This window comes from Eutrema salsugineum, unplaced genomic scaffold (assembly GCF_000478725.1).
Source record: "Eutrema salsugineum unplaced genomic scaffold, Eutsalg1_0 scaffold_18, whole genome shotgun sequence".
Classification (NCBI taxonomy): Eukaryota; Viridiplantae; Streptophyta; class Magnoliopsida; order Brassicales; family Brassicaceae; genus Eutrema; species Eutrema salsugineum.
The window spans coordinates 409,948-435,482 of NW_006256846.1; the positions used below are offsets into that span (position 1 = coordinate 409,948).

The window sequence follows — 25,535 nt, forward strand, 5'->3', positions numbered from 1 at the left end:
GATCCGAATAGTGTGTAATATCTATCACTGATCTCTCTGGTGTGTAATATCCTAGAAGAATTAAGCATCGAAAGTCTAAGGAACATCCGCAATCCTTAGAAGTTTCACTTCACCCCCATCGTTCAGATCATTCACCAAACCAAATCATCACTTCCGCATCACCAATTCAACCACACGAAGAGCATCAAGGGGCAGGACTCATTCATCACGATCAGGAGTCTATCAGGTGGTATCAGAGCTGCTTCGTGCAGGTTGTGTCGATCTGAATCAAAAAGATTTCGTTTGTGACTTTTCATTATCAATCAAAACGTTTTTGAGAAAACTGTGTTATTATCTGTTTCCGAGCACCAGGTTGTTAGAATTGTTTAAAATCGAATACTGATCCAAAAATCGTGAAACCAGTTGTGTTCGAACCTAGATTGAGTCTAGTTTCTGTTAAAATTGAAATTGGAATTTTTGGATGTGTTTTGATATTTTTCCCGAGTCGATTTCTCTGAACAGTCGCTAGTAGGTTCTTGTGGTAGTTGAAGAGTTATTCTTTTGTTTGATCTATTGTGTTGCGATTTCTTCCAAAGAACACTTGACTGGGGTTCTTTTGTGTTGATTTTCAGGATGGTAACGCCACCATTGGAAGAAGATGAAAGAGGAAGCAATAGCATCAACCAAAAGCAAATGAATGAGACTATCGCAACCGAGGTAGCCAGATTAGTGGCTCAGCAGTTAGAGGCCTTTAAACTTGATCAGGAAAATTCGAGAAGAGCACGTAAGGAACGTGATAAGCAAAGTCAAGCAGATGCTAGCCATCACTCCGACTACTACAGTCATTCTTCTAAGACAAGTAGTCACCGACGAAGAAGAAGTGCTAGAGATGAGCGAGTGATTCCTAGGGATAATCTAGCTGGAGTGAAAGTTCGTATTCCTTCTTTCCAAGGCAGCAACGACCCTGAGGAGTATCTTGAATGGGAAAAGAAGATGGAACTCGTCTTCATTGTCATGAGTACACTGAAGAGAACAAAGTCAAAGTTGCACCTACCGAGTTCACCGGGTATGCACTAAGTTGGTGGGATCAGCTAACTCTCACTAGGAAGCGTGTAGGAGATTTTCCAGTAGAGACTTGGAATCAGATGAAGCATCTTATGAGGAAAAGATTCGTGCCAAGTCACTATCATAGAGAGCTACACCATCGGCTGAGAAACTTGGTACAAGGCAATAGGACCGTTGAAGAGTATTTCAAGGAGATGGAAACTTTGTTGATAAGAGCTGATATTCAAGAAGATCCAGAAGCCGCCATGTCTAGATTCATGGGAGGATTAAACCGAGATATTGCTGACAAATTGGAGGTTCAAAATTATGAGGAGCTAGAGGAAATGATGCACAAGGCAATTATGTTCGAAAAACAACTTAAAAGGAGAAGCTCCAAGTCGAGTTTTGTTCCGGAAAAATCTAGCTATCACCGAGAAGTGAAGTCTGGAACTTCAAGAGATTACAAGCCGTTTGTCAAGCCCAAGGTTGAGAGTGTGGATCTTAAAGGAAAAAGTACTAACGTTACACCAAGGACAAGAGACATTAAGTGCTTTAAGTGTCACGGCATTGGACATTATGCTAGTGAATGCTCCAACAAGAGGGTTATGATCATCATGGCAAATGGGGAAGTTGAATCTGAAGATGAGAAGCCTAAGGAAAGACAACTTGAGGATGAATCATCGGAGGAAGAGTATGAATCAGCCGCTAAAGGACAAATGATGGTGGGAGTCGCCATGAGAGCTTTGAGTGTCATCACGAAATCTGATGAGCAAGAACAAAGAGAGAACTTGTTCCATACAAGGTGTCTGGTTAAGGATCAGATTTGTAGCGTGATCATTGACGGTGGAAGCTGTACAAACGTTGCTAGTGAGACTATGGTTGCGAGACTTGGGTTGCAAGTAATCAAGCATCCGAAACCATACAAGCTGCAGTGGCTGAATGAAAATGGCGAAATGGCTGTGGATAATCAAGTCAAGGTACCTCTATCAATTGGAAAATATGAGGATGAGGTCTTATGTGATATTTTACCAATGGAAGCTAGCCATATACTGTTGGGAAGACCATGGCAATCGGATAGGCAGGTTATGCATGATGGTTTCACGAATCGGCATAAGTTTGAGTTCAAAGGAAGAAAAACCGTGTTGCTACCTATGACCCCTCATGAGGTTTACCAGGATCAGTTGGTCATGAAGATGGGTAGAAAGAAAGCTATCAAACCATCTAACCTTGCTATTGTGCCAAATATCCCAAAGGGAAGTGATCTCCATAAACCGAACTTACTTTTTGTTTATAAAGAAACGCTTATGAGTATCACTAACCCTGAGCAGGAAATCCCTAGCACTCTTAAACATGTATTACAGGAATATAGGGATGTGTTTCCTGAGGAGAATCCGGAGGGATTACCACCCATTAGAGGCATAGAACATCAAATCGATTTTATCCCGGGAGCCTCATTGCCAAACAAACCAGCTTATAGAACTAATCCCGTGGAGACTAAGGAACTAGAAAAGCAAGTCACGGAACTCATGAAGAAAGGACACATCCGTGAAAGCATGAGTCCATGTGCTGTGCCCGTACTACTAGTACCTAAAAAGGACGGAAGCTGGAGGATGTGCGTCGATTGCAGAGCCATCAATAATATAACGGTTAAGTATCGCCATCCCATACCTAGATTAGATGATATGCTAGATGAGTTACATGGGTCTTGCATCTTTTCTAAGGTTGACTTAAAAAGCGGGTATCATCAGATTAGGATGAAGGAAGGGGATGAGTGGAAAACCGCATTTAAAACTAAGCAAGGGTTGTATGAATGGTTAGTGATGCCATTCGGGCTTACAAATGCACCTAGTACATTCATGCGATTAATGAACCATGTTCTTAAAGCATACATAGGGCATTTTGTGGTTGTTTACTTTGATGACATCTTAGTTTATAGCAAAAACTTAGAAGATCATGTTCAGCATTTGCGTAAGGTGTTAGATGTGCTTAGAACGGAGAAACTCTATGCCAACATGAACAAGTGTACTTTTGGAACGGATAACTTGGTCTTCCTAGGTTTTTTTGTGAGTGCAGATGGTGTTAAAGTGGATGAAGAGAAGGTAAAAGCAATTAAAGAATGGCCTAGTCCAACCTCCGTAGGAGAAGTGAGGAGCTTTCATGGACTTGCGGGATTTTACCGAAGATTCGTTAAGGACTTTAGCGCCTTGGCTGCTCCGCTTACTGAAGTTATCAAGAAGGACGTTGGATTTAAGTGGGAAACGGCTCAAGAAGAAGCATTTCAAACCTTGAAAGAGAAACTTACTCAGGCTCCTATCCTTTCCCTACCTGATTTTGTTAAAACTTTTGAAATCGAATGTGATGCATCGGGTGTTGGTATTGGTGCTGTGTTGATGCAGGACCAGAAGCCTATAGCTTATTTCAGTGAAAAGCTAGGAGGAGCGACACTTAACTATCCAACCTACGACAAGGAAATCTACGCTTTGGTGAGGGCTTTACAAACGTGGCAACACTATCTCTGGCCAAAGGAGTTCGTGATCCACACCGACCATGAGTCTCTAAAACATCTCAAGGGACAACAAAAGCTTAACAAGAGGCATGCTCGGTGGGTAGAGTTCATTGAGACATTTCCCTATGTCATCAAATACAAAAAAGGTAAGGACAATGTCGTGGCCGACGCATTGTCCCGGAGGTATGTGTTACTTTCATCTTTGGATGCCAAGTTACTTGGTTTTGAACACATTAAAACTCTCTATGAGAATGATTCTGATTTTGGAAAAATATTTGCTGCTTGTGAGAGATTTGCATTTGGGAAATATTATAGGCATGAAGGATACTTGTTCTATGATAACCGTTTGTGTGTTCCTAACTCGTCTTTGAGAGATTTGTTTCTAAGGGAAGCACACGGTGGAGGATTAATGGGACACTTTGGTGTGTCTAAAACTTTACAAGTCATGCAAGATCACTTTCATTGGCCACATATGAGGCGAGATGTTGAGAAAATGTGTGAGAAATGTTCAACTTGTAAACAAGCGAAAGCTAAGTCGCAACCCCACGGTTTGTATACTCCTCTCCCTATTCCTTTGCATCCTTGGAATGACATTTCAATGGACTTTGTAGTAGGATTGCCTAGAACTAGAACGGGTAAGGATTCAATCTTTGTGGTGGTGGATAGATTCTCTAAGATGGCGCATTTCATTCCATGTCATAAAACCGATGATGCTAAGCATGTAGCCGAACTGTTCTTTAGGGAAGTTATACGTCTACATGGCATGCCTAGGACCATCGTATCTGATAGAGACACCAAGTTTCTTAGCTATTTTTGGAAAACGCTTTGGTCTAAGCTAGGAACTAAGTTGTTATTCTCCACTACTTGCCACCCCCAAACTGATGGTCAAACCGAGATAGTTAATAGAACCCTATCCACACTTTTGCGTGTGTTGATCAAGAAGAACCTAAAGGCTTGGGAAGATTGTTTACCACATGTAGAATTCGCTTATAATCATTCCATACATTCTACTTCTAAATTTTCACCATTTCAAATTGTTTATGGGTTTAATCCCACCACTCCTTTGGATTTGATGCCTTTGCCTCTGAGTGAAAGGAGTAGTACAGATGGAAAAAAGAAAGCATAGTTGGTTCAGCGAATCCATGAGGCGGCAAGGAAGAATATAGAGGACAAGACAAAACAATATGCCAAGTATGCTAACAAGGGCCGCAAGGAACTTATCTTCGAGGAAGGAGACTTAGTTTGGATTCATCTCCGGAAAGACCGTTTTCCCAATGAAAGAAAGTCTAAACTAATGCCAAGAATGGATGGACCTTTTAAAGTGCTTCAAAGGATCAACAATAACGCCTACATACTGGATTTGCAAGGTAAGTATAACGTGAGTAATACTTTCAACATTATTGATCTTGTTCCTTTTATTGCAGATGAGTTGGATTTGAGGACAAATCCTTTTCAAGTGGGAGAGCCTGATGTGAGCATGGAAAGCATGGAGAGCTTGGAGCATGGAACTAAACCGCAGCTTGAACCCGTGGAGCTTGGAGCTGAAGATGATGAAGCATTGATCGTCCCCAATGGTCCCATGACAAGGTCTAGAGCAAAAGAGTTCAATAAAGTCATCAACAACCATCTACTTACCATTCAGGCCAGCCTTAGAAGTGAAGCTTGTCCAGCCACATTGGTTGTGATTCAAGCCGTCTAAGCGATGACAATGGAGGTGTGTGGACTTGTGCTCTTTTTCCCTCCTCTTGGTTTTGTCCCAATGGGTTTTCCAAGAGAGGTTTTTAACGAGGCTTGGCCACATACTTCTTACCTCAGCCCATTGTCATCATTCGGCCCTCTTCTCTTCTTGTTTCAATTTGAATTTCCTTAGTGTTATTTCTATCTTCTTTCTATTCAAATTTGGTCTTTATGTGCATGAATTTTCGAGGCATGTCTCTTAAATTCTATGCCTGACCGAAATGACTCTTCTCCTTCTTCCCCCTTCTCTTTATATTCTGTACTTGACTCTTCATTCTATTTTCATCAAACTTCTTATTTCTAAAACTCTCTCTAGTTGTTTGATCCGAATAGTGTGTAATATCTATTCAACTTGATTCTTCTCATGGTGTGTAATATCCTAGAAGAATTAAGCATCGAAAGTCTAAGGAACATCCGCAATCCTTAGAAGTTTCACTTCACCCCCATCGTTCAGATCATTCACCAAACCAAATCATCACTTCCGCATCACCAATTCAACCACACGAAGAGCATCAAGGGGCAGGACTCATTCATCACGATCAGGAGTCTATCAAGTTGTAATTTCACTAGAGAGAAGGTGTCAACAAAATATACGCCTTCCTATTTAGCATGGCCTTTTAGCAACCAAACAAGCTTGTATCGTTCCAAACTCCTAGCTATCAGCATTCAACTTGATTTTTGTAGACCCATTTGCATCCTATAACATGTTTTTCCGAAGGTAAAGACACAATGTCCCAAGTATGAGTATTCTCCAAAGCAATGAGTTCTTCATTCATAGCTCTAAGCCATTCATTAAACTTCTTGGCTTGAGTGAAGGTTTTGATTCGGGATGCAGATTCAGCACAGATGTTATCTTTATACCCAGCAGAGAGTTGATCATACGAGAGAAAACAAGCAGTAGGATAAGGAATCTCAGCCTTGGTTACATTACAATAGTAATCTTGTAAGTAAGCCGGAGACTTTGAATGTCTTTTGGAATTAGTCTGATCAATACTAGGAGAATCATTAAGAACCGAAATATTACGGGTGTCATCATTCACAACTACAAGAGATTTTTCACTCTCAACTACAGGAATTTCACTAGCTACCCTAGAGTTCTGAGAGCCAAGTGAATATACAAGGATGTGAGCGAGGTTTGAGACTTATGGCGACCCTTTGAAGAAGCGGAGCAATAAGCCAAACAACCAAACACTCGAAGACAATTATACTCTGGTCACTTAGAAGTCAACACTTCATACGGGCTCTACAGTAATAGTGGAGTAGGCAATCTATTTATGAGGAAAACTGCAGTAAGAACACTGTCACCCCAGTATTTAAGAGCAACTTGTGATTGAAACATCAGTGATCGGGCAACATTGAGAATGTGTTGATTTTTTCTCTCCACTACTGAGTTATGTTCAGGTGTTTCAGGACATGAATGATAAGCCATGATGCCTTTGAACTTGAATAAATCAACAAATTTCAGCTCCGTTGCATTATCAGACCTTACTCCTTTGACCATTGCTTTGTATTGAGTTTCAACCATCTTTGGAAAGTCTGGAAACACTAGTAGAAATCAGACTTATAGCCAGAGAAATAACCGTAGCTATTGCTTCAAATCCGTGGTTATATAGCAATTAGCCACAGATTGCCACGAAAAAAAATTCTGGCTATAACATCATGGCTAATTGATATTCGTGGCTAACCGTAGCTACGCTGCCACATTTAGACACGACGACAGTCCTGGCTAATTTGCCACAATTTAGCCACTGTTTTTTCCTGACTCTTATAGCCACGAAAAGCCACAATGATCACATGGCTATTAGCCACAATCTTCCTTGGCTATATAGTTATTGTTTATGTCTATTTTTTATTATTATTAATTCATTATATATTTTAAAATTGTAAAAAGAATAAAATAAAAATAAAAGCAGAAAGTGAAATAGCAAAATAAAATATATAGAAATATTTTACAAACAAAAATTAACATCCAAAAACATGAACCGAAAGGTTTGCTAGTCATAAGTTGCCAAAAAAGACTAACAAACACTTAGTCATATAAAAAACTAGAAACGAATGAAAAACAAACACTCAGTCAAGCTGCATCTCCAAGTCAACATTTCGGGAGAGAGAATCATGGATGGTATTGTTTGGCTCCTTGTCTCGAGCCTGAACCATGCCTGAGTCCATATATAGTTAGAAAGACTTCATCCTTTGTTCACAATAGGTATATCCATGTGACTGGTGTGATCATCCACAATAGTTAGAAAGTATCTATATCCCATATATTAGCGAATCTTGGTAGAATGACCAAAAAATAATCAGCAAAATCGAAAAGAAATGATTAATCGAGAGAATCAACAATCAACAGAGGTCAAAATGAGCAGAAAAACAAGAAAATCAAGTAGATCAGTTGAGTTTTGAGACTCAAATGTCTCTGATACCATGTTAGTTAAGTGGAACCGAGAGGAAGAAGATGATGGGAAAAGAGATTCTGTTATTAATTATTCTCCAATGTTGTTACAATATGGCTTATATATGAACAAACATAAACCTGAATCAATCCGGTCTAATCATAACTCTGGTTTATCCTAACAGAATCCCAAACAGGGTCTTCAAAATCGAAATCGAAATCACTAACCAAAAATTTGTGATCGAAACCGCGAACGAGAGCTTTGAGATTGGAGCCACGAATGAAAGATTCGAGATTTAGTATGCTGAATAAGATCGACAATTAAAAGGGATCTTTGAAAGAGAGAGATTGGCAAAGGAATGCATCACAATAAAAAAAAAAAAATCTCGGCTCAAAAAAATAATGAGATATATAGGATAGAATGGTGATAACATCGAATTTTGACCATTTTTATGGATCACTTTAATGTCTTTTACAGGTGTTTTTACTCCATTTTCAAATGTATTCAAATGATTTCTACGTTTTCGGATTTTAAAAGACTTTTCAGGTAATTTGGGATAAAGAGACAGAAATTGCAACAAAAAGACTCTTTTGGATAAATGCAGACCGGCAGAACTCTCATGGAGAGACGAAGACCTTCTCACCGTCCGATTACCCTCAAAATTGTACAACTTATAGAAGAATCAACCAGCTTTCAAATGCACTTGGTGTGGAGACATTCCAACGGTTGGATACCAAGATATTCCATTAGCCCCGGAGCCACTCGAAGACGGCCAGCCAGTCACGCGACCGCGACCACCAGCCCATTCCCCGCAGTCACAAGCTACCCGACCGCAGCCAACCACCTATCTCTTTCAGTCACGTCACTCCCGACCGCGGCCGGCCAACTCCGAATTAAAGCCCATATTTCTGAAGCCCAAAGTCATTTCTCAGCCTCAATTCCGGAACCCTAGAGACCATGAAGTATTGAAGACTATAAATACTTGTCATTTAGGTCGTTTTTAAGAGAACCATCATACTTTTACAGAAACCCTTTTCCTTTAGCCGTTTTATGCGATTTTTATAGAAGATTGTTCCAGTCGGAGTTCTTCAATAGAGAAGCTTTCTTTCATCTCTTTTCTTTACAGTTTTTGATTACTTTTATTAAAACCAATGATGATGTCGACCTCAGCCATGTATGAGTAGATCCCGAGTTGGGCTTAGGGTTCGCGAAAGGGGCTCTCATAATCGATTAAGACATCTAGGTTTATAGATCTGGGATTTTAACTTTGTTCTCTGTTTATTCTCATTCTTATTGCATGTATGCTTGATTGATCACCTAGTATCTGATCTAGATAGTTAGTATTGCGAAAGTTTTCATTAAGTATCAGACCTAGAATGAAACAGGTGATTTTTCCGTAGGAGTGGAAACCTACCTGCGGCGATATCGTGAGTACTGACGAGTCTTGTGCAGCTCTTGCGTTCTCTCTCTTCCAGGGCCAGAGTGGAAACCTACTGGTCAGGGTTGCGAAAAACAGTTGGTTATGATCACGACAGTGACGTAATCATACCACCGTACTCTAGCTCTAGAACCCTATATTTCAATATCCGTCAATCCCAATCTATCATCCCTAGTGTTAAAACCGATTATGATCCCTGTAGAGTTCTCGAAAACTCAGCGTTTTTAGCCATAGTTTACAAACCAATCGATTTTTACTTGCTTATTTAGATCTGCATTTCAATTGCTTTAGTTGGATATTTTGCTTGCTTTATTTGCTTTCCATTCGATTTTCCTACTTGTTCATTAGGATAGATTTATTTTCTTTCTTTTGTGTTAATTTAATCTGTGACAAACAACCGACCTCTAAAACCAATCTAGTCTAGACATAAAGTTAGAAATCGTAGAAGAATACCAGGCACACAAATCTCTGTGGATTCGATCCCTAAATACTACAACTGATTAGCTGTGCACTTGTGGCTTTCATTTGTTTTTGTTAAGGGTAAAACCTGTTCCTTCACGCAGTTGACACGCATCAAGTTTTTGGCGCCGTTGCCCGGGATTTGTTTCGCTGCCTTTTGTTATTTTTTTTGTTCTAATTTCTGTTCTAGACACCTCATCTCTAGTTTTTTCTTAAAGTTTGCTGAATTATCTTTCCCTTTTTTTGTTTTTCTCTGAATTGCATGAATACCAGGCGCAGACCTGTAGAAAACATTCCAATTCTAGACGAGATAGACAGACACAAAAGAGAACTTCGAAGACTTAGACGAACGCAAGGAATGCCCAACGACGACCAGCCTGGAGATCCTGTTAACCGAGCTTTAAAAATGGACCAAGACAGGTCCGAACATGGAGAAAATGAAGAGAACGATCACAGAGAAGGTGATCATGCTCGACAAGATGGAGAAGAGGATGAAGTTCCTCCAAGAAACCATCAAAACCACGAGAGAGAAGGACGTGAAGACTTTGATGCACCTATCAATGCAGCCGATGGTGACCACTAGGGGATGCAGCCGAATAGACGCGTTAACCGCCCTGTTCATCCAGCAAATCAACACCGAAGACAAGTCAGGAACAATCACATAGCTGATTTCGATGCACCTACTCAAAATTTTCAGAACCGATCCGCAATTCAAGTTCCATTTACGAACTGGAATGAGTTTGAAGTCGAGCCTCAAATCATCTCATTGGTGAAACAAAACCAATTCCATGGAGCTCCTTCTGAACATCCAATGGATCATATCGAGCTCTTTGAAGAAATCTGCAGCATGATGAGAACAAACCAAGTTCCAGGAGACTATTTAAAGTGTAAGTTGTTCCCTTTTTCATTAACAGACAAAGCTCACCGTTCGTTGAAATCTTTGCCTGCAGGATCGATTACTAATTGGGAAGAATGTAAAACTGCTTTCCTGAACCACTTCTATACTAAGTCAAGGTCGAACTTGTTGAGAACCAAGATCTCAAGTTTTCAGTAAGGACCGACTGAACCTTTCTATGAAGTCTGGGAACGTTTTAAGGAGTATGAACGTGATTGCCCACACCATGGATTTCCCGGATCAAGTCTACTGAGCACGTTTTACCGAGGTTTGCAACCAAAATACAAACTTTCGCTTGATACAGCTAGCAATGGAGATTTTGGACAAAAGACGATAGCACAAGGAAAAGCCCTTATCGAGAATTTGGATCAAGCCAATAGCAATAATTGTCTTGAATACGATCGCTCGACGAAGCAACCGGAGCAGACAACAAAGAGATAACCGAGTTGAAGAACATGATGAGCCAGCTTTTGAAAAGCAACAATCACCCAATCCATGTTTGTGATACCAACAATGGCGCAGAAGATGAAGGACCTAGTGATATCAATCACATTAATCAAGCCTTTCAAGAAGGATGTAGGAGCACAAGCACCATATCCAAATCGATTCAACAATGGCTTCAACAACAACTTCCGGAATGCAAATTACAACAATCTCTCTTACCGCAATCCAAACGTGGAGAATCCTCAAGATCCGTACTACCCACCACAGCAAAAATCCTTCCAAAACAAGTTCCAAGGTGGAAACTTTGGAGGGACAGGAGCTTATCAACCACGACAGCCATATAACTATCAAGGTACGGGTTTTAATAATCAATTTGTACAAGAGCAAGGAGTAACAACAAACCAGCTAGATTCACAAATCGGAAGACTGGAACAGTCCATCCAACAACTTGTTATGACAAACGAGAAAGCATCTAAAGACATGAACGTGAAGGTTGACTGCATGTACAATGACCTAAACGGGAAGTTTGAAGCTTTATCTTCGCACGTCAAAAAGCTAGACGTACAAGTTGCCTAAACAGCCGACTCTATGAAGAGGCAAAGTGGAGCTCTTCCCGGAAGAGTTGAGGATAACCCCAAGAGATTTTACAATGCCATAACCACACTGCCCGAAGAAGAACCCAGAACCGATGGAAAGGATGAAGAAACCCTAGTCTTTGTACCACTTTACAAGGATGTCGATGCCAAGCAACCACCATTCAAGGTACCTCAAAAGCCGACGATCCGAGACGTTTTGTTTTCCAATGTATCATTTCAGGAATCAAGTTCACGGACTGTCTGTGCGATTCCGGAACCAATGTCAACATCATGTCAAAGACATTTGCTGAAAAATTGGGCATAAAACATTCAAGACATCGACGGTCAAGGTTATCTTTGGAGATTCATCTCAGAAGGATACTGAAGGGGCGATTCATGATCTACAAGTTCTAGTAGGAGACAAGATTGTTCCACCAGATTTCCAAGTCCTGGAAATGGATCAAGACAAGGAGAGACCACTCATATTCGGGAGACCATTTCTAGCTACTGTAGGAGCTGTAATTGATCACGCGAACCGGCATGCTGTTTTCCTCAATGTAGATCGCAGAAGGTTTTATCCGACTATCCTAGATGATTTTCCAAGCAAAGGAAACCGGCCAAAAGAGAAAGAAAAGGAGAAGCCGAAAGCCTTTGCAAAGATCAAGATCATAATTTCACCGGATGCGACAGAGACTAGTGAGGACCAAATCCAGGAGCTGATCGAAAACACCAAAATGGTTTTAAACAACGTTAAAGACCGAAAGAAGAGTAAAGGAAAGAATACGGCTCCTCAAGGAGAGGAAGTTAAACCTCCAGCGACCGGAAATGATAAAGGCACATCAAGTGGAGTGCCATTCAAATCAGCCTGACTTTTCATGCCTACGTCAAGCTAAACGACTTAAAACAAAAGCGCTTAATGGGAGACAACCCATTTAGGTACTCTTTCTTTTAGTTTTCTTTTTCTTTTTAGAATTTATGTTCCCTTTTTCTTTTAAGTTTCAGGTATTTTTATAAAACAAAAACACAAAAAAATCAGAAAATTAGAAAAACCGAGAAAGAATGAGAGGTCTTTAGCTGCTCGGCCCAGCAGAAACCTGAAAGTTGGACGAAGGCCGCAGTAAAAAGGGCCGCGGTCACGACCAACCGACCCGCGGCCAAAGCATCATCGACCGCGGCACCGTGAATGTGATCGCGGCCGAGCCTATAATCACCACGGTCGCGTGTCTCTTGACCGCGGCCGTTGGTCGTTGAGATGGGAACTTGGACTTCCGCCGCTTTCAAAAGTTACCTGGTGTTTCCCGGTGTTTCCCGGTGTTACCTGGTGTTTTCTGGTGATTCCTGGTGATTCCCTGTGATTCTCGGTGATTTCCGGTGATTCCCGGTGATTACTGGTGATTCCTGGTGATTCCCGGTGATTTCCCGTTGTTATTTGGTGTTTCCTGGTAATTCCCGGTGATTCCTAGTGAATCCCGGTGGTTTCCCGGTGATTCCCAGAGCATTCCCGGTAAAGCCCGTCAAGATTTTCCGTAAGTTTTAAACCCCCGTTGCGTACAAGACAAGAAAGAAAAAATGGAACAAAACAGATCCCGAAGAAGCCATCGCACTGGTGACAACTCTGAGGACATTCCCGATGAAATTACTCTTGGAGAGTACATGCTGAACCAAGCCAGACCGAGAAGAAGAAACTACATGATGAGGTTGCTCCAGCACCCAAGAGAAACACGAGCAACTCCCGAGCCACCACAGATCCAATACATTGGGAAAGAGATCAACCCGAGAGTGGACTACGCAAGACGTTTCAAGAAGCTGAACATCAAACCTACGCCTTGCATTGATTATCATACACTCGAGATGCTTAGAATTAGAGAAGATGTAATCTGGTATATCGATGCACTTAAGCTGAGACCCTACATGGAGCTGAACCTTCCAACTTATCCCGAGCTAGTCCGCGAGTTCTTAGCAACTGTCACCTTCCACCACACGAAGCGGAGGAACCCCAAAGCATCTGACGACATCGTGTCATTCTCAATCCGCGGACAGACTTACTCACTCACCATTCCTTCACTTTGTGAAGCTGTTAAGCTTCCATACACTGATGGCATTCACCTTGTAGAAGAACCCGATTTTGACCTATAGAGAGAGATAGGTCATGTCGTCTATGATAGCGGGAGATCCAAGTCAGCCCTTTTTACTCGTCCTGCAGTGAGAGCTGTGCACAAACTCTTAGCACACACGATTTTCTCTAGAGCCAACATGGGATGTGTTTTGAAGACCGAGCTCATTACACTTCAGATTCCATTTATGGATGACTCACGACTTGCCTGCTTTGCCAGGATCATAGCACAGAACATGGTGAAGGTAAAGCATGATTTACATGGTTGTGTGAGCAAAAACTCGCACAACCAGAAATTTGTTTAACCAAGACTTAAGGGATCGGAGACTTCTAGGGTTTATCGTCAAGAACAGTAAGATCGAAAGAAAGTTTTTCTTGCTGTAAAATTGTTTAGCTCTTATTGCTTAGGGTTGCAAAAGTTACAGAATGAATTGTATACATCATCTATTTATACTAATTCTCCGAACCGCCTAGCCGAGAATCTCGGGACAGATTTTCGAAATATTTCCTTATCGTCTCGTGCGTTTCACCGCCTTTGTGTTTCGCCTAGGGTTTTTATGGGCTTCGTCTCTCAAGGCCTCGATTCAGCCCATCTGAACTTTTCCACGGCTCGGCCCATCTAACTTCTCCACGGCTCGGCCTACTTGCCATTTTGGTCGAGACATGATCTGGTCCACCTCACCGAGGCGCGGCTCGGCCCAAGCATGTTGGAGTGGGGCTCGGCCCATTTCTTACGATACGGCTCGGCCCATCTATCTTTCTTCACGGCTCTCCCTACTGGACTATCTTCACGGCTCTCCCACTTGGTGACCGCGGCTCTCCCACTTCTCTTGGTGAGCACGGCTCTCCCACTTGGTGACCACGGCTCTCCCACTTGTCTTGGTGAGCACGGATCGGCTACTTTGTCTTTCTTCCATACTTAGTCATTTTGAGATGGTTTTATCTTCTTGGGGTGAAAACCGACCCCAACAGTTAGCCTCCCAGCTCGTCAGTTTCGGAGGCGAGAGTGACGAGGTCCATTACTCCTGACCGTAGGATAAACCATCGAGTCAAGCTATTATGACGTAAGCCCAGATGAGGTGTTTTGGGAATGAAGACGCCGAGGCGTTCCCAAGGAGTGCCGAGGGTACCGAGGTGTTTCGAGAGGGTACCGAAGATGCCGAGGCAAGTTAAGGACGAGGCGATTTCGTTTAGTAATGATGAGCCGTGACGAGGCGATTTGAGAAGGTTATGCCGAGCCGAATAAATGGCGAGGCGTTTCGAGAGAAAGTTCATGCCGAGCCGAGGCGTTTAGAGAGAGAGAGTTAATGCCGAGCCGTTTCGTTAACGACGAGGCGTTTCGAGAAAAAGTTCGTGCCGAGCCGTTTCGTTAACGACGAGGCGTTTCAAGAGAGAGTCAATGCCGAGCCGTTTTGTTAACGACGAGGCGTTTCGAGAGAAAGTTCGTGCCGAGCTGTTTCGTTAACGACGAGGCGTTTCGAGAGAGAGTCAATGCCGAGCCGTTTTGTTAACGACGAGGCGTTTCGAGAGAAAGTTCGTGCCGAGCCGTTTCGTTAACGACGAGGCGTTTCAAGAGAGAGTTAATGCCGAGCCGTTTTGTTAACGACGAGGCGTTTACTTTGGTAAGATACAGGCTGAAAACTTGGGTATCCCAACTGTTGGTCTTCCGAGAGAAAATTCCTGATCTATTGGCGCGTGTGACCGACGCAGTTCGGTCTAGCCATTTCACAGCGGATCCCACGGGCTGTTTGGACGGTTTCCCGAGGTTTACATGGAATTCACGCGCTTCGGTTTTCCTATAAATGGGTGAGCTCCTTCATTCTTCCTCATTATCTTCAGACTCACTCGTTTTTACTAAAGGTAGCTCTCCCTTCTCTCTTCTTTCTCTCTCTAGTTTATTTATTTTCCGGCTAGGGTTTCCGAGGTCTCCGCCGTTCCAGATCTTTTTCCGGATGAGGCTCGCCGAGTCGTGCTGTAACTCTTGTACAAGTCGTAAATTATGTCGAGCCGCTCCGACGATTCGTTGGATTCACTTTTTCATTACGAGCCGAGTCGCGTAGATGCCGAGGCGAGAGGTACGACAGAATCCTCCGAGGCGTCTGTTTCACCGAGCCCTTCCAATCGTTCATCTGACGAGGCGTCAAATCATGCAAATCCGTCAGATGTTTGCTCTCCGGATGACGAGCCGTCGGTTTCGACGAGCCGTCCCAAGGATCCCGTTCCTGATGAAGACATTAATCGCGCCGCACTTAAAGCCGAGGAGGAGGCATTTCCTTTGACCTTTTCGAGGCGAAGCGTGAATTGGAACGTCTCATGGCGTCCCGAGGCGCTTCCACATCTGGGCGAGGGCCACGAGTTCAGAGAAAAAAACCTGACCCGCCTGGCTCTACGCTTTGCTCCCTTGAGTCGCTCGAGGCGTTGAGGCATCGCTTCGGGATATCCGAGGCGGTGGAGTTCGTCGTTCCAGAGAAGAGCGACCAAGCCGACAAGCCTCCAGAGAATCACTTCACTCTGTACGAGGCGTTCTTCGAGCTTTGCTTTCTCTGGTTCCCGATCCCCGGAGTGATCCTTGAATATCTCTAGAAACACGGGATCTCGATTGGGCAAATCATGCCGAGGGGATTACGGCATATGATTGGCATCTTAGTTCGAAGCTTCGAATGCGGACTTGATATCGAGCTGAATCACCTGCTGAACTTGCTGGAAATCAGGAAAGCTCCGAAAGGAAATAGATTCTATATTTCCAACAAGGCAAAGCGACGGATCATAGGCGGTTTTCCCAGCAAGGATCAGTTTTGGACTGAACGCTTCTTCTACGTCTTGGTGAACGAGGCGTCGGTCGGCGAGGATTACGTTCAAAGAACCAAGACCGCTTGGGGACCACTTCGTAGCCGACCCGAAGCTTTGCCTCGGCTCAGAACTTTTTTTTGGTATCCTCTTCCCTTACTGAAATTTTTTTCTTTTTTGCTTTGTTTTGCAGTTCGGTGCTTTCTTCCCCGATTCCCGACGACCTCTTTACTGTTCGAGACTCTCTTTCGGCGCGGAAGGTTAATTGGAGGAAGAATTTCACCCTCGAAAGAGTAGAAAAAGCACGAGCCATCTTTGCCGGAGTCCCCGTCAGCTCTTCGTCCTCCAGTTCTTCAAGAGATACCCGAGAGAAGATGGTGATAATCGCTCTGAGAGAAAGGAAGAGGCGCGAGGAAGAAGAGGCCGCGAGACGAGCTACCGAGGCAGCTCAAGCGCAGACCGAGGCGGTTCCAGCGCAAACTGAGGCCATCCCTCAACCCGACTCGCCGAGCCGGGAAGGAGACGAAATGGTCCGAGCTGCAGAAGGCAACACTGCCGAGGCGGTCGAGAGAGATGCAGCGCCCGAGGTGGAACCGGGCGAAATTATTCCCGAGGCGTCCGGGGATGATTTGGCGGTGCGGAGCAAAACTCCTTCGAACTCCGCCATTTTAGCCCTCTCGAAGTCGACGAGGCCCCCGACTTCAGTTGTTCAGAAACATGACCCGAGCCAAAAACGTTCGGCCGCTGACAAGGGGAAGGGCGTTGCTGTTCAGAAGGACGAGCCGTCCAAGAAGAGGCGGAAGCCGACGCTCGGGGACCCCACCGCGCGCAAGTTGGTCGTCGACGACCCCGACGCTTCTGCCGTCATGTTCTCGCGTGTAAATAATGCGAACACGCGTCTTCCTCCTCCGGAGAAGCTGAGGAGGCCGAGGTCGTACGGGGCGATAGCACAGCGCGGTACCAAGGTACGTTCTATTTGCTTTCCTTTATTTTCGAAAATTTTTACTAAGTGTTTCACGCGAGTTTGTTATTTGCAGTTTGTCGCGGCCATTAACGACCTGATGGCCGAGTACGAGGCGGACCTGTCTAAGGTCGAACGTCGCTTGGCCGAGGCCCGAAATGAGACTGCAGCGTCAAGGGCAAAGCTGGAAAAGGCTCAGAACGAAGCCGCGGCGGCAAAGGAGAAACTTGACGAGGCGATGTCCAGAGTGTCGAGGTTGGAAGAGGAGAAGATAGTTCTCCGCGCCGACGTTGACAAAGTTTCCGCCTCGGTGATTCGCCTGGAGGAAGCAAGGAGAGCCAAAAGCGCCGAGGTGGCGTTGCTTAAAAGGTGTATTGAGGCCAAGGATGCTCTGTTCGAAGCCAAGGTCAAACGTCCGAAGAAGGAGGCGAGGCGAGAGCTGACCGCTAAGTTTCAGGAGCGCCTCGCCAAAGTAGAGGAGGGTCTGGCCAAGCTCGAGAAGGCCAAAAACGACGAGAACGATCTGGGGCAAATCAAGGGCAACCTTGCGATGATTTCCATCCTGAAGAAACCAGACGCCCCAACGCTCGATGATGAGGAGGCCCAGCTAAAAAGCTGGGAGAGCGAATATGCCGACGACGACGCGTATGAGCGCATCGCCTCCGAGATTCGAGGCGAGCTGGTTTTCTCGCCCGTATCGCTGGACTCGGTCGACACCAGCCTTGGTAATGAGCCGCTCGAAGAGACAGCGGCCGACTTAAGCGTTGTAGATCCGAACGGATCGAACGCGGGTACGCCGGTCCTCTCGAACCTCCTTGCCGAGCGTGAAACGCGGTCCGCGGCCTGATACTCTCTGCTTTCTCCTTTTTTGTCTCACATGCTTCTGTACTTAGGATTTTTATCTGCTTTTTGAACTCATATGTTACTGGTGCCTGGATGGCTTTATCCACCTGACAATTGTTATTTCTTTTGCATTTGGTTATGTTATTCTTTTCCTTAGCTGTTTTCTAATTCAGTTGTTTCCGTGAGAATGTTTACGAAAACTGTTGGCTTAGAAAAAATTGTCAAGGATGAAAATTGCTGTGTCGAGAATGATTTTGATTGCTTCCTTAGCCAAAATTTTTGAAATTGATAGAAATACGGGCTAAGGGGTGAGTTGTTTTGAGGATCTCGTTTGGATTCTTAATCCCGAGCTGGGAGGTAGTTTTGTAACGCGTCTTTGAGGTGATTCTGGAAAATTTTTAAGTGATAATGTCGAGGCAAATTTTTGCTGGCAATGCCGAGCCGTATTTAACGATGAGGCGTTTTCGCTGTGTATGGTGCCGAGCTGTGTAAAAAACAAGATGTTTTCTCTTTGCGTGGTGTCGAGCCGTAAGAACGACGAGGCGTTTTGTTTTTGTTAGCCAAGAATGATTTGGTAGTCTCATTGAATTTGACTATGGACCGGCGTTTCCGAGAGGATGAGTATTTTGTCCAGGTTTTAAGAGTTTACTTCGGTTTTAGAGAAAGCGATGTAGTCTCGACTTATAATCTCGTGTGCGATAGTAAACTGTGGTGACCTGATACGTTTTTGGTCTGATATTTGTATAGCGCGCTTAATTTTTATCCGTGGAGGATGTAACTTGCACCCTCGTCCTAGGAAAGGTGGTAAAAGTCCGTTTAGATAACTTTGTATTTGTTGCCCCGTTGTGGCCAGCAACGAGACGAGGCGTTCGGAGGCTTAGTTTGCCGAACTGAAACTGAGGACCGATTAAGGTCCGAGGTAATCAGGTCATGATATCATGCCGAAGTGGTATGATTACTTGCGGAAGTGATGAGTGAAAGAGTTTAAAAATCCGAACTTGTTAAAATAAGTTACTGATTTAGAAACAATGAAAAACTAGCCGAAGCGATAATGAACGAACTAGAAATCCAAGGTAAACGTGAAATAAGTAGATGATTCAAAACGAACTGAGAATGTGCCGAAGTGGCGATGTTCCTAAGTGAGCAAGCTAAAATTGTAGAGTTAAAGGAGGTATGTGTATACGTACCCACTCCCCCCCTTTTTAGGAGGGGGGGACAGCTGAACCCGTCCGAGGACGGGCTGCCTACGTACCCTTTGCAGGGATCAAGCCGTCCCGTAGTTCATGCTGGTCGTGCTGTGGCTTTAGTGATAATACCTCTTTAGATGCATTGCGTTCCATGATCTTGGAATCGCTTCGTCAGCTAGTGTCGCGAGTTCGTAGACTCCTGGACCAACCACTTTTGTGACCTTGTAAGGACCTTCCCAATTTGCTCCGAGCTTGCCTGCGTTCTTTTCGGCAGTGTTTTGGAAGACCTTTCGGAGGGCGAGCTCCCCTTCTTTGAACCTTCGACTACGAACGTTTTTGTTGTAGTATCTCGCCGTTGCTTGTTGGTAGTTCTGGATTCGAATTAAGGCTTGGTCGCGCTTTTCGTTGATTAGGTCGAGCTCATCTAGCATCATTAAGTGGTTCAAGCCCTCCTGTCCTGGTAGAAGTCTTCGTCGAATACCTGGGAAATTCACCTCGGGGGGAATTACGCACTCCGATCCGTAGACCAAAGCGAATGGAGTTTTCCCGGTGGCTCGGTGCGGAGTTGTTCGATGAGACCAAAGGACTCCTTCGAGTTCGTCTGCCCACCGTGCCTTCTTGGCGTAGATTTGCTGAGGCGGATTTTCCACTTTTCGCAGAAGGCTTCAAAGCGTGTTGAGATGAACTGGGATCCGTTCTCGGTGACTATCTCGTAGGGGACCCCGTGTCGGCAGATGATATTTTTCCAGACGAAGTGTTCCACTTGAACATCCTTTATGCTTGCGTAGGAATCGGCTTTGACCCACTTGGAGAAGTAATCCGTGAGGACGAGCAGAAAACGCTTCTGCTTCGAGAGATGTAGAGGTCCGACGATGTCCATCGACCATCTCATGAACGGATAAGGTGACGAAATTGATGAGAGCAACTCAGTAGGTTGATGAATTTTTGGGGCGTGCCGCTGACACTTCTCGCACTTCGCCGTAAATTTCTCGAAGTAGCCGTGCCGTTTTATCTTGATAGCGAGCGACCTTCCGCTGGAATGGTTCCCGCACGCGCCGCTGTGCACCTCGTGCATGATCTTTCTTGCCTCCGGTCCTTCGACGCATGTCATGAGAGGCCCTGAAAATCTCCATTTAAACACCTCTTCATCGACGAGGACATACCGCGCGGCCTGAGCTTTTAGTTTGCAGGCTTCCCATTTGTCGGTTGGCACCTCTCCATCGGCGTTTTACACTAGGATAGCTCCGAGCCATTCTTTGTCGCAGCCATACTCCGGCTCGGCCGGTGAGGCGTCTTCATCCATAGGAATGGCTTCGTCGTCCTCTGGTTCTTGTTCAGGAGGATTTATCAGCCGAACTCCTTCCACCTCTTCGATGCTAGGGGTCTGGGTCCGAGGTCGAAGCGAGTGCTGCCAAGGCATCGGCCGAGGTGTTTTCTCCTCGGGGACTGCGCGTGAGTTCGAACTCGTCAAACTTTTGCACCAATTCTCGGACCACCTTGAGGTAAACTTTTGCTCTAATTCTCGTATTCTCCGTTGAACTGACATGCTACGAGCTGTGAATCGCAAAAGGTTCTTATCCTTCGAACTCCGATTCCCTGTGCTAGTCGTATGCCGCCGATCAGTGCTTCGTATTCCGCTTCGTTGTTCGAGGCGTGGAAGTTCAGGTGAAAAGACTGCTCCAATATTTCTCTGGTGGGAGAGGTGAGGCGGATTCCTATTCCCGAGCCGTGTTTAGACGACGAGCCGTCGACGTGCAGCGTCCACACTTCAATGAGGAAATCTGCGAGCACCTGTGACTTTGCAGACAACCTGTTCTGATACTCGATGTCGTATTCACTTAGCTCTATGGCCCACTTGGCGAGCCGACCGAATTGGCTAGGGCTGTGTAGGATCGAGCGCATCGGAAGCATAGCGAGCACAACAATCGAATGTGATTGAAAGTACGGGCGCAGTTTGCGAGCCGAGACTACGACGGCTAGGGCGACCTTCTCGATCTGGGGGTAGCGGGTCTCGGCGTCGGTCAGTGTCTGGCTGATGTAGAAAATGGGTTTTTGCTCGGATCGTTCTTCTCTGATAAGCACTCCGCTTACAGCTGTAGCAGACACTGCGATGTAGAGGAAGAGCGGCTCTCCTTCGACTGGTTTTCCTAAGATTGGTGGGCTCGCCAGATAATTCTTCAATTCCTGGAAAGCCGTCTCGCATCGTTCGTCCCACTCAAATTTCTTGTTTCCTCGGAGGGGGTCGTAGAAGGACAGGCATTTGTCTGTGGCACGAGAAATAAACCTGTTTAGAACGGCGACTCTTCCTGTGAGCCTTTGCACTTCGCGCTTCGTCCTTGGAGAGGGCATCTCAATTAACACCTTGATCTGCTTGGGGTTTGCTTCTATGCCTCGGTGAGTTACCAGATAGCCGAGGAACCTGCACTTCGCCGGGTTTAGTTTCATGTTGTGCTTGTTCAATTGTTCGAAGCATTCCCGTAGATGCGCGACGTGGTCTTCCTCCTTGAGTGATTTGACTAACATGTCGTCGATGTATACTTCCATGGTTTTTCCGAGCTGAGCCGCGAACATTTTATTGACGAGCCGTTGATACGTTGCTCCTGCGTTCTTGAGCCCGATCGGCATGACTTTGTAGCAGTATATCCCGCGATCAGTTATGAATGCCATTTTTTCCCGATCATCAGGATGCATCAGGATCTGAGTGTAGCCGGAGAACGCGTCCATAAATGTTAACAGTCTATTCCCTGTAGTGGCTTCGACGAGCCGGTCGATGTGTGGCAAGGGAAAGCTGTCTTTTGGGCACGCCTTGTTGAGGTCGGTGAAATCCACACATACTCGCCACTTGTCGTTCTTCTTCTTCACGACCACCGGATTTGCGAGCCTGTCCGGATATTTGGCCTCGGCGATTGATCCTACTTTGAGTAACCTCTCGACTTCGTCGTTAACTGCTTTATCTCGTTCGGGGCCAAGCTTCCTTCTTTTCTGCTTGACTGGCTTAAAGGTCGGATCCACATTCAGCTCGTGACAGGTTACGTCGATGCTTATGCCTGGCATATCTTCTGCTGTCAAGGCAAAAGTGTTGATGTTCTCCTTGAGGAGGGAAAGGAGTTCGCTTCTCAGAGGCTCTTCTAGTTTTGTTCCAATTTCGACGCATCGCTCCGGACGCGCCTCGTCTATGCACACCGAGTCCACTGCGTCGCATACCGGTTCGGCGCGTGTTTTGCGGTTCTCCGCGATCTGTAATTGCTATAAGCGTTTCGAGAGCTCGTTCGCGGGCTCTCGGTCTGTCTTCATCTTTTTGCAGTTTATGTCTGCTCGTGCGTTAGTGACGGGGTTCCTCAGCTTGTGCTCGGCTAGGCAACACATTCTTGACTCCTTCTGATTCCCCCATATCGTTGTGACACCCGATGGAGTTGGGAATTTGAGACAGAGATGATAGGTGGAGGGTACCGCCCTCATCCTGTTGATCCATGGAGTTCCCATGATCACGTTGTAGATTGCTGGGTGATCAGTGACGCAGTATTCGACGATCTTAGTGACTCCGCCAGCTACCACAGGAAGCCTGATCGTTCCCATAGTCTTCGTTGTTTCTCCTGAAAATCCGGTTAGAGGTTTGGGGATTGCTTCTACCTCGGAGAGGTCGATTCCCATTCTTCTGAGTGTTTCCCTGAAGATGACATTCACTGAGCTTCCAGTATCGATGAGCACCCTTGCTATGTCATGATCCCTGATCGTTAACTCAATCACCAACGGATCGTTGTGAAGATGACATTCACTGAGTTTCCTCCTCGGCGAAGGAGATCACTGTGTTTGGGATGTCGGTTGTTTCTGTCAAATTCTCCTTTGCTTTGGCTCTGCGCTGATAGGCTTTGATGGAGGACACGGTATCTTGGTAGTATTGAGATCCACCCGTGATCATATTGATCCTTTGCCTCGGCTCGGGTCGCTCTTCAGGTTCGCCTCTCCTGTCGCGCTTGGAGTTATCGCCTCGTCGGGGAGGATTCGCGGGTTCCGCCGCGCTGCTCGGCTCGGCTCTCTCTTGTTGTTCGTTAGGGACGAGGTCTTTGAGGTTGACCGCGTTTTGGAGCTCTCCCGCTGCCATCTTAGCTGCGAGCTTTGCTCCTAAAGTTTGGCATTGAGCCGTTGAGTGCCCGTAGGTCTGGTGATACTCGCAGAAAGCCTTCTCGTCGTAGTTGGCGGACTTTCTCACCGAAGTGTTGTTGCACGGCTCTCCTCTTCCGCGTCCGGTGCCTACCTGGTAGTTATGGGCACCTCCGCTTCTAGGTTCATCCGAGCTCTGCGTTGTTGTGTTGTTCGATGGGTTGCCCTTCTTCGCGGGGCGCGGCAAAATTGAGCTTCGGATTGCTGCATTCGTTGCTTCGTACTGCTTGTCCAAGTTTTTCATTTCCTCCTCGTTTACGACGAAGTCTGATGATCGGTGCAATGCGTCTTGAATTGTTTGTGGAGTGTTGAGAGCCATCTCTCGTTGGAACTCGGATTTGTACCACAAAGATCGTTTCAGAGCCTCGAGCGCAGCCTTGTCGCTTATCCCTTCTATTTTGGATACGACTGCCTTGAACCTTGCCATGTAATCCCGTAGCGGTTCGTTCGGTCTTTGGGATAGTGTCCACAGGTCGGCATCAGATGTTCCTCTGCCCATAAACATCGAGTATTGTTTAAGGAACAAGGCGGAGAGCTGTTGAAAACCACTCGAGTGCGGCTCCCTTGAGATGCTCCCCGAAGAGCAGGCAGTATCCGGCATCTACTTCGCGCTCGGTGAGTTTAGCGGCGTTCTTTGTGAAGGCTCGTCCCATTGCTATCCGAAACGCTGTGATGTGTGCTTTCGGGTCGGTTGTTCCTTCGTAGAATGGGATTCTCACCTTCCCTGGCTCGGGAATCCTGGCCTCCGTGATTCTTGCAGTGAATGGGGTTCTCTGAGTTTCTTCAAGCATTCGGTCGATTTCGGGCGCGGCGCTTGTCGCGTTGTGCACTTGGGATTTCATGGCGCGTATTTCAGCTACTATCCGAGCCATCGAGGCTCGCAGCTCTTTGAGTTCGAGAGTTTGTGCAAGAGTCATTCCCTTTGATTGGGGGGGTCGCTCCCGCTCCTCTCTCCTCGGTTTGTCTTCGCACTCTGCCTGCTCGATCCATTGGAGGTTTTCTTCCTCTTTGATTGGACTGTCGCCGCGGGTCCGATCGGAGACTTCGTCAGTTCGGACGCTGTTTAGTGCCGAGGCGAGCTCTTCTTGACTTATTCGGCGAGCCGAGCCGGTTTGTTGCGGATTCGTGGTTCCGTCGTTCTGCTGGGCGTCTACGTCAATCGCATCGTTCTCTTCCTCGCCGGCTCGTCGCCTTGAGTTCCGGCGGAGTGGAGGCGGCTCGGTCATGTTGACTTGGGTTGCTGCGGGAGTCTGTTCGTCGAGGGGACGAAACATCGGGGGAGCCGAGGGATTTCTTGCGCCGAGAAATCGAAGCGTCTCCGGATTCCATCCATCGGGTCGGGAATTCCGGCTCTCCAAGTTGGGTGTAGTCGCTCAGCCGCCATCGTGTCGAGCCTCTCCGTAATCGCTTAGTTTCTTTTATCCTGTTCGTCGATTTTCTTCATCAACGCAGCCATCATGTTTCGCATCTCCTCTTGGGTTTCGATCGTTGTCGTCATTGTGCCTGATGCCGGAGCGTCCTTCTCCGCGCCGTTACCGGTGTTGTTGTTATCATCGTGGGTGTTGCTCTCCATGTTCTTCGGATCTTAAAGTCTTGTCGATTTAGAGTAAGAAAGTTTCGATTCCCCACAGACGGCGCCAAATTGTGTGAGCCAAAACTCGCACAACCAGAATTTTGTGTAAAGAAAACTTAAGGGATCAGAAACTTCTAGGGTTTATCGTCAAGAACAGTAAGATCGAAAGAAAGTTTTTCTTGCTGTAAAAGTGTTTAGCTCTTATTGCTTAGGGTTGCAAAAGTTACAGAATGAATTGTATACATCATCTATTTATACTAATTCTCCGAACCGCCTAGCCGAGAATCTCGGGAGAGATTTTTGGAATATTTCCTTATCGCCTCGTGCGTTTCACCGCCTTTGTATTTCGTCTAGGGTTTTTATGGGCTTCCTCTCTCAAGGCCTCGGTTCAGCCCATCTGAACTTTTCCACGGCTCGGCCCATCTAACTTCTCCACGGCT

At 45.7% G+C, this 25,535-nt stretch overlaps 3 protein-coding genes and 1 pseudogene across 3 annotated transcripts; 2 read left to right on the top strand and 2 right to left on the bottom strand.

Moving 5' to 3' along the window:
* The first annotated feature begins 612 nt into the window (after positions 1 to 612).
* On the top strand, positions 613 to 5,228 carry LOC112087305. The gene is made up of 7 exons (XM_024157327.1): positions 613 to 926; positions 992 to 2,105; positions 2,385 to 2,637; positions 3,079 to 3,712; positions 3,845 to 4,617; positions 4,771 to 4,896; positions 4,954 to 5,228. Exons 1-7 carry the CDS (start codon positions 613 to 615, stop codon positions 5,226 to 5,228), a joined length of 3,489 nt encoding a protein of 1,162 aa, XP_024013095.1.
* Positions 5,229 to 10,583: 5,355 nt separating this feature from the next.
* Positions 10,584 to 10,684, bottom strand: LOC112087383 (annotated as a pseudogene).
* Positions 10,685 to 16,193: 5,509 nt separating this feature from the next.
* LOC112087306 (uncharacterized protein At3g60930, chloroplastic-like) lies at positions 16,194 to 18,178 on the top strand. The gene is made up of 3 exons (XM_024157328.1): positions 16,194 to 16,513; positions 16,564 to 17,335; positions 17,408 to 18,178. The coding sequence occupies exons 1-3, from the start codon at positions 16,194 to 16,196 to the stop codon at positions 18,176 to 18,178; spliced, it is 1,863 nt and encodes a 620-aa protein (XP_024013096.1).
* A 2,411-nt stretch (positions 18,179 to 20,589) lies between these two features.
* On the bottom strand, positions 20,590 to 23,841 carry LOC112087308. The gene is made up of 5 exons (XM_024157329.1): positions 23,138 to 23,841; positions 22,692 to 23,088; positions 21,990 to 22,598; positions 20,906 to 21,917; positions 20,590 to 20,807 (listed from the first exon to the last, which is right to left on the bottom strand). The coding sequence occupies exons 1-5, from the start codon at positions 23,839 to 23,841 to the stop codon at positions 20,590 to 20,592; spliced, it is 2,940 nt and encodes a 979-aa protein (XP_024013097.1).
* Positions 23,842 to 25,535: the final 1,694 nt, after the last annotated feature.

Excerpts from the sequence above, each read along its gene's own strand:
- LOC112087305 (XM_024157327.1), top strand. The coding sequence starts at position 613 with ATGGTAACGCCACCATTGGAAGAAGATGAAAGAGGAAGCAATAGCATC. Across the intron at positions 927-991 it reads AAAGTTCGTATTCCTTCTTT|TCATGAGTACACTGAAGAGA; the intron begins CCAAGGCAGCAA and ends TCGTCTTCATTG. Across the intron at positions 2,106-2,384 it reads CATGGCAATCGGATAGGCAG|GAATATAGGGATGTGTTTCC; the intron begins GTTATGCATGAT and ends CATGTATTACAG.
- LOC112087306 (XM_024157328.1), top strand. The coding sequence starts at position 16,194 with ATGCCGAGGGGATTACGGCATATGATTGGCATCTTAGTTCGAAGCTTC. Across the intron at positions 16,514-16,563 it reads CGGCTCAGAACTTTTTTTTG|TTCGGTGCTTTCTTCCCCGA; the intron begins GTATCCTCTTCC and ends TTTGTTTTGCAG. Across the intron at positions 17,336-17,407 it reads TAGCACAGCGCGGTACCAAG|TTTGTCGCGGCCATTAACGA; the intron begins GTACGTTCTATT and ends TGTTATTTGCAG.
- LOC112087308 (XM_024157329.1), bottom strand. The coding sequence starts at position 23,841 with ATGGCTCTCAACACTCCACAAACAATTCAAGACGCATTGCACCGATCA. Across the intron at positions 23,089-23,137 it reads TTCGCCGAGGAGGAAACTCA|GGATCATGACATAGCAAGGG; the intron begins GTGAATGTCATC and ends GTTAACGATCAG. Across the intron at positions 20,808-20,905 it reads CGATTCACAGCTCGTAGCAT|TCCCCGAGGAGAAAACACCT; the intron begins GTCAGTTCAACG and ends ACTCACGCGCAG.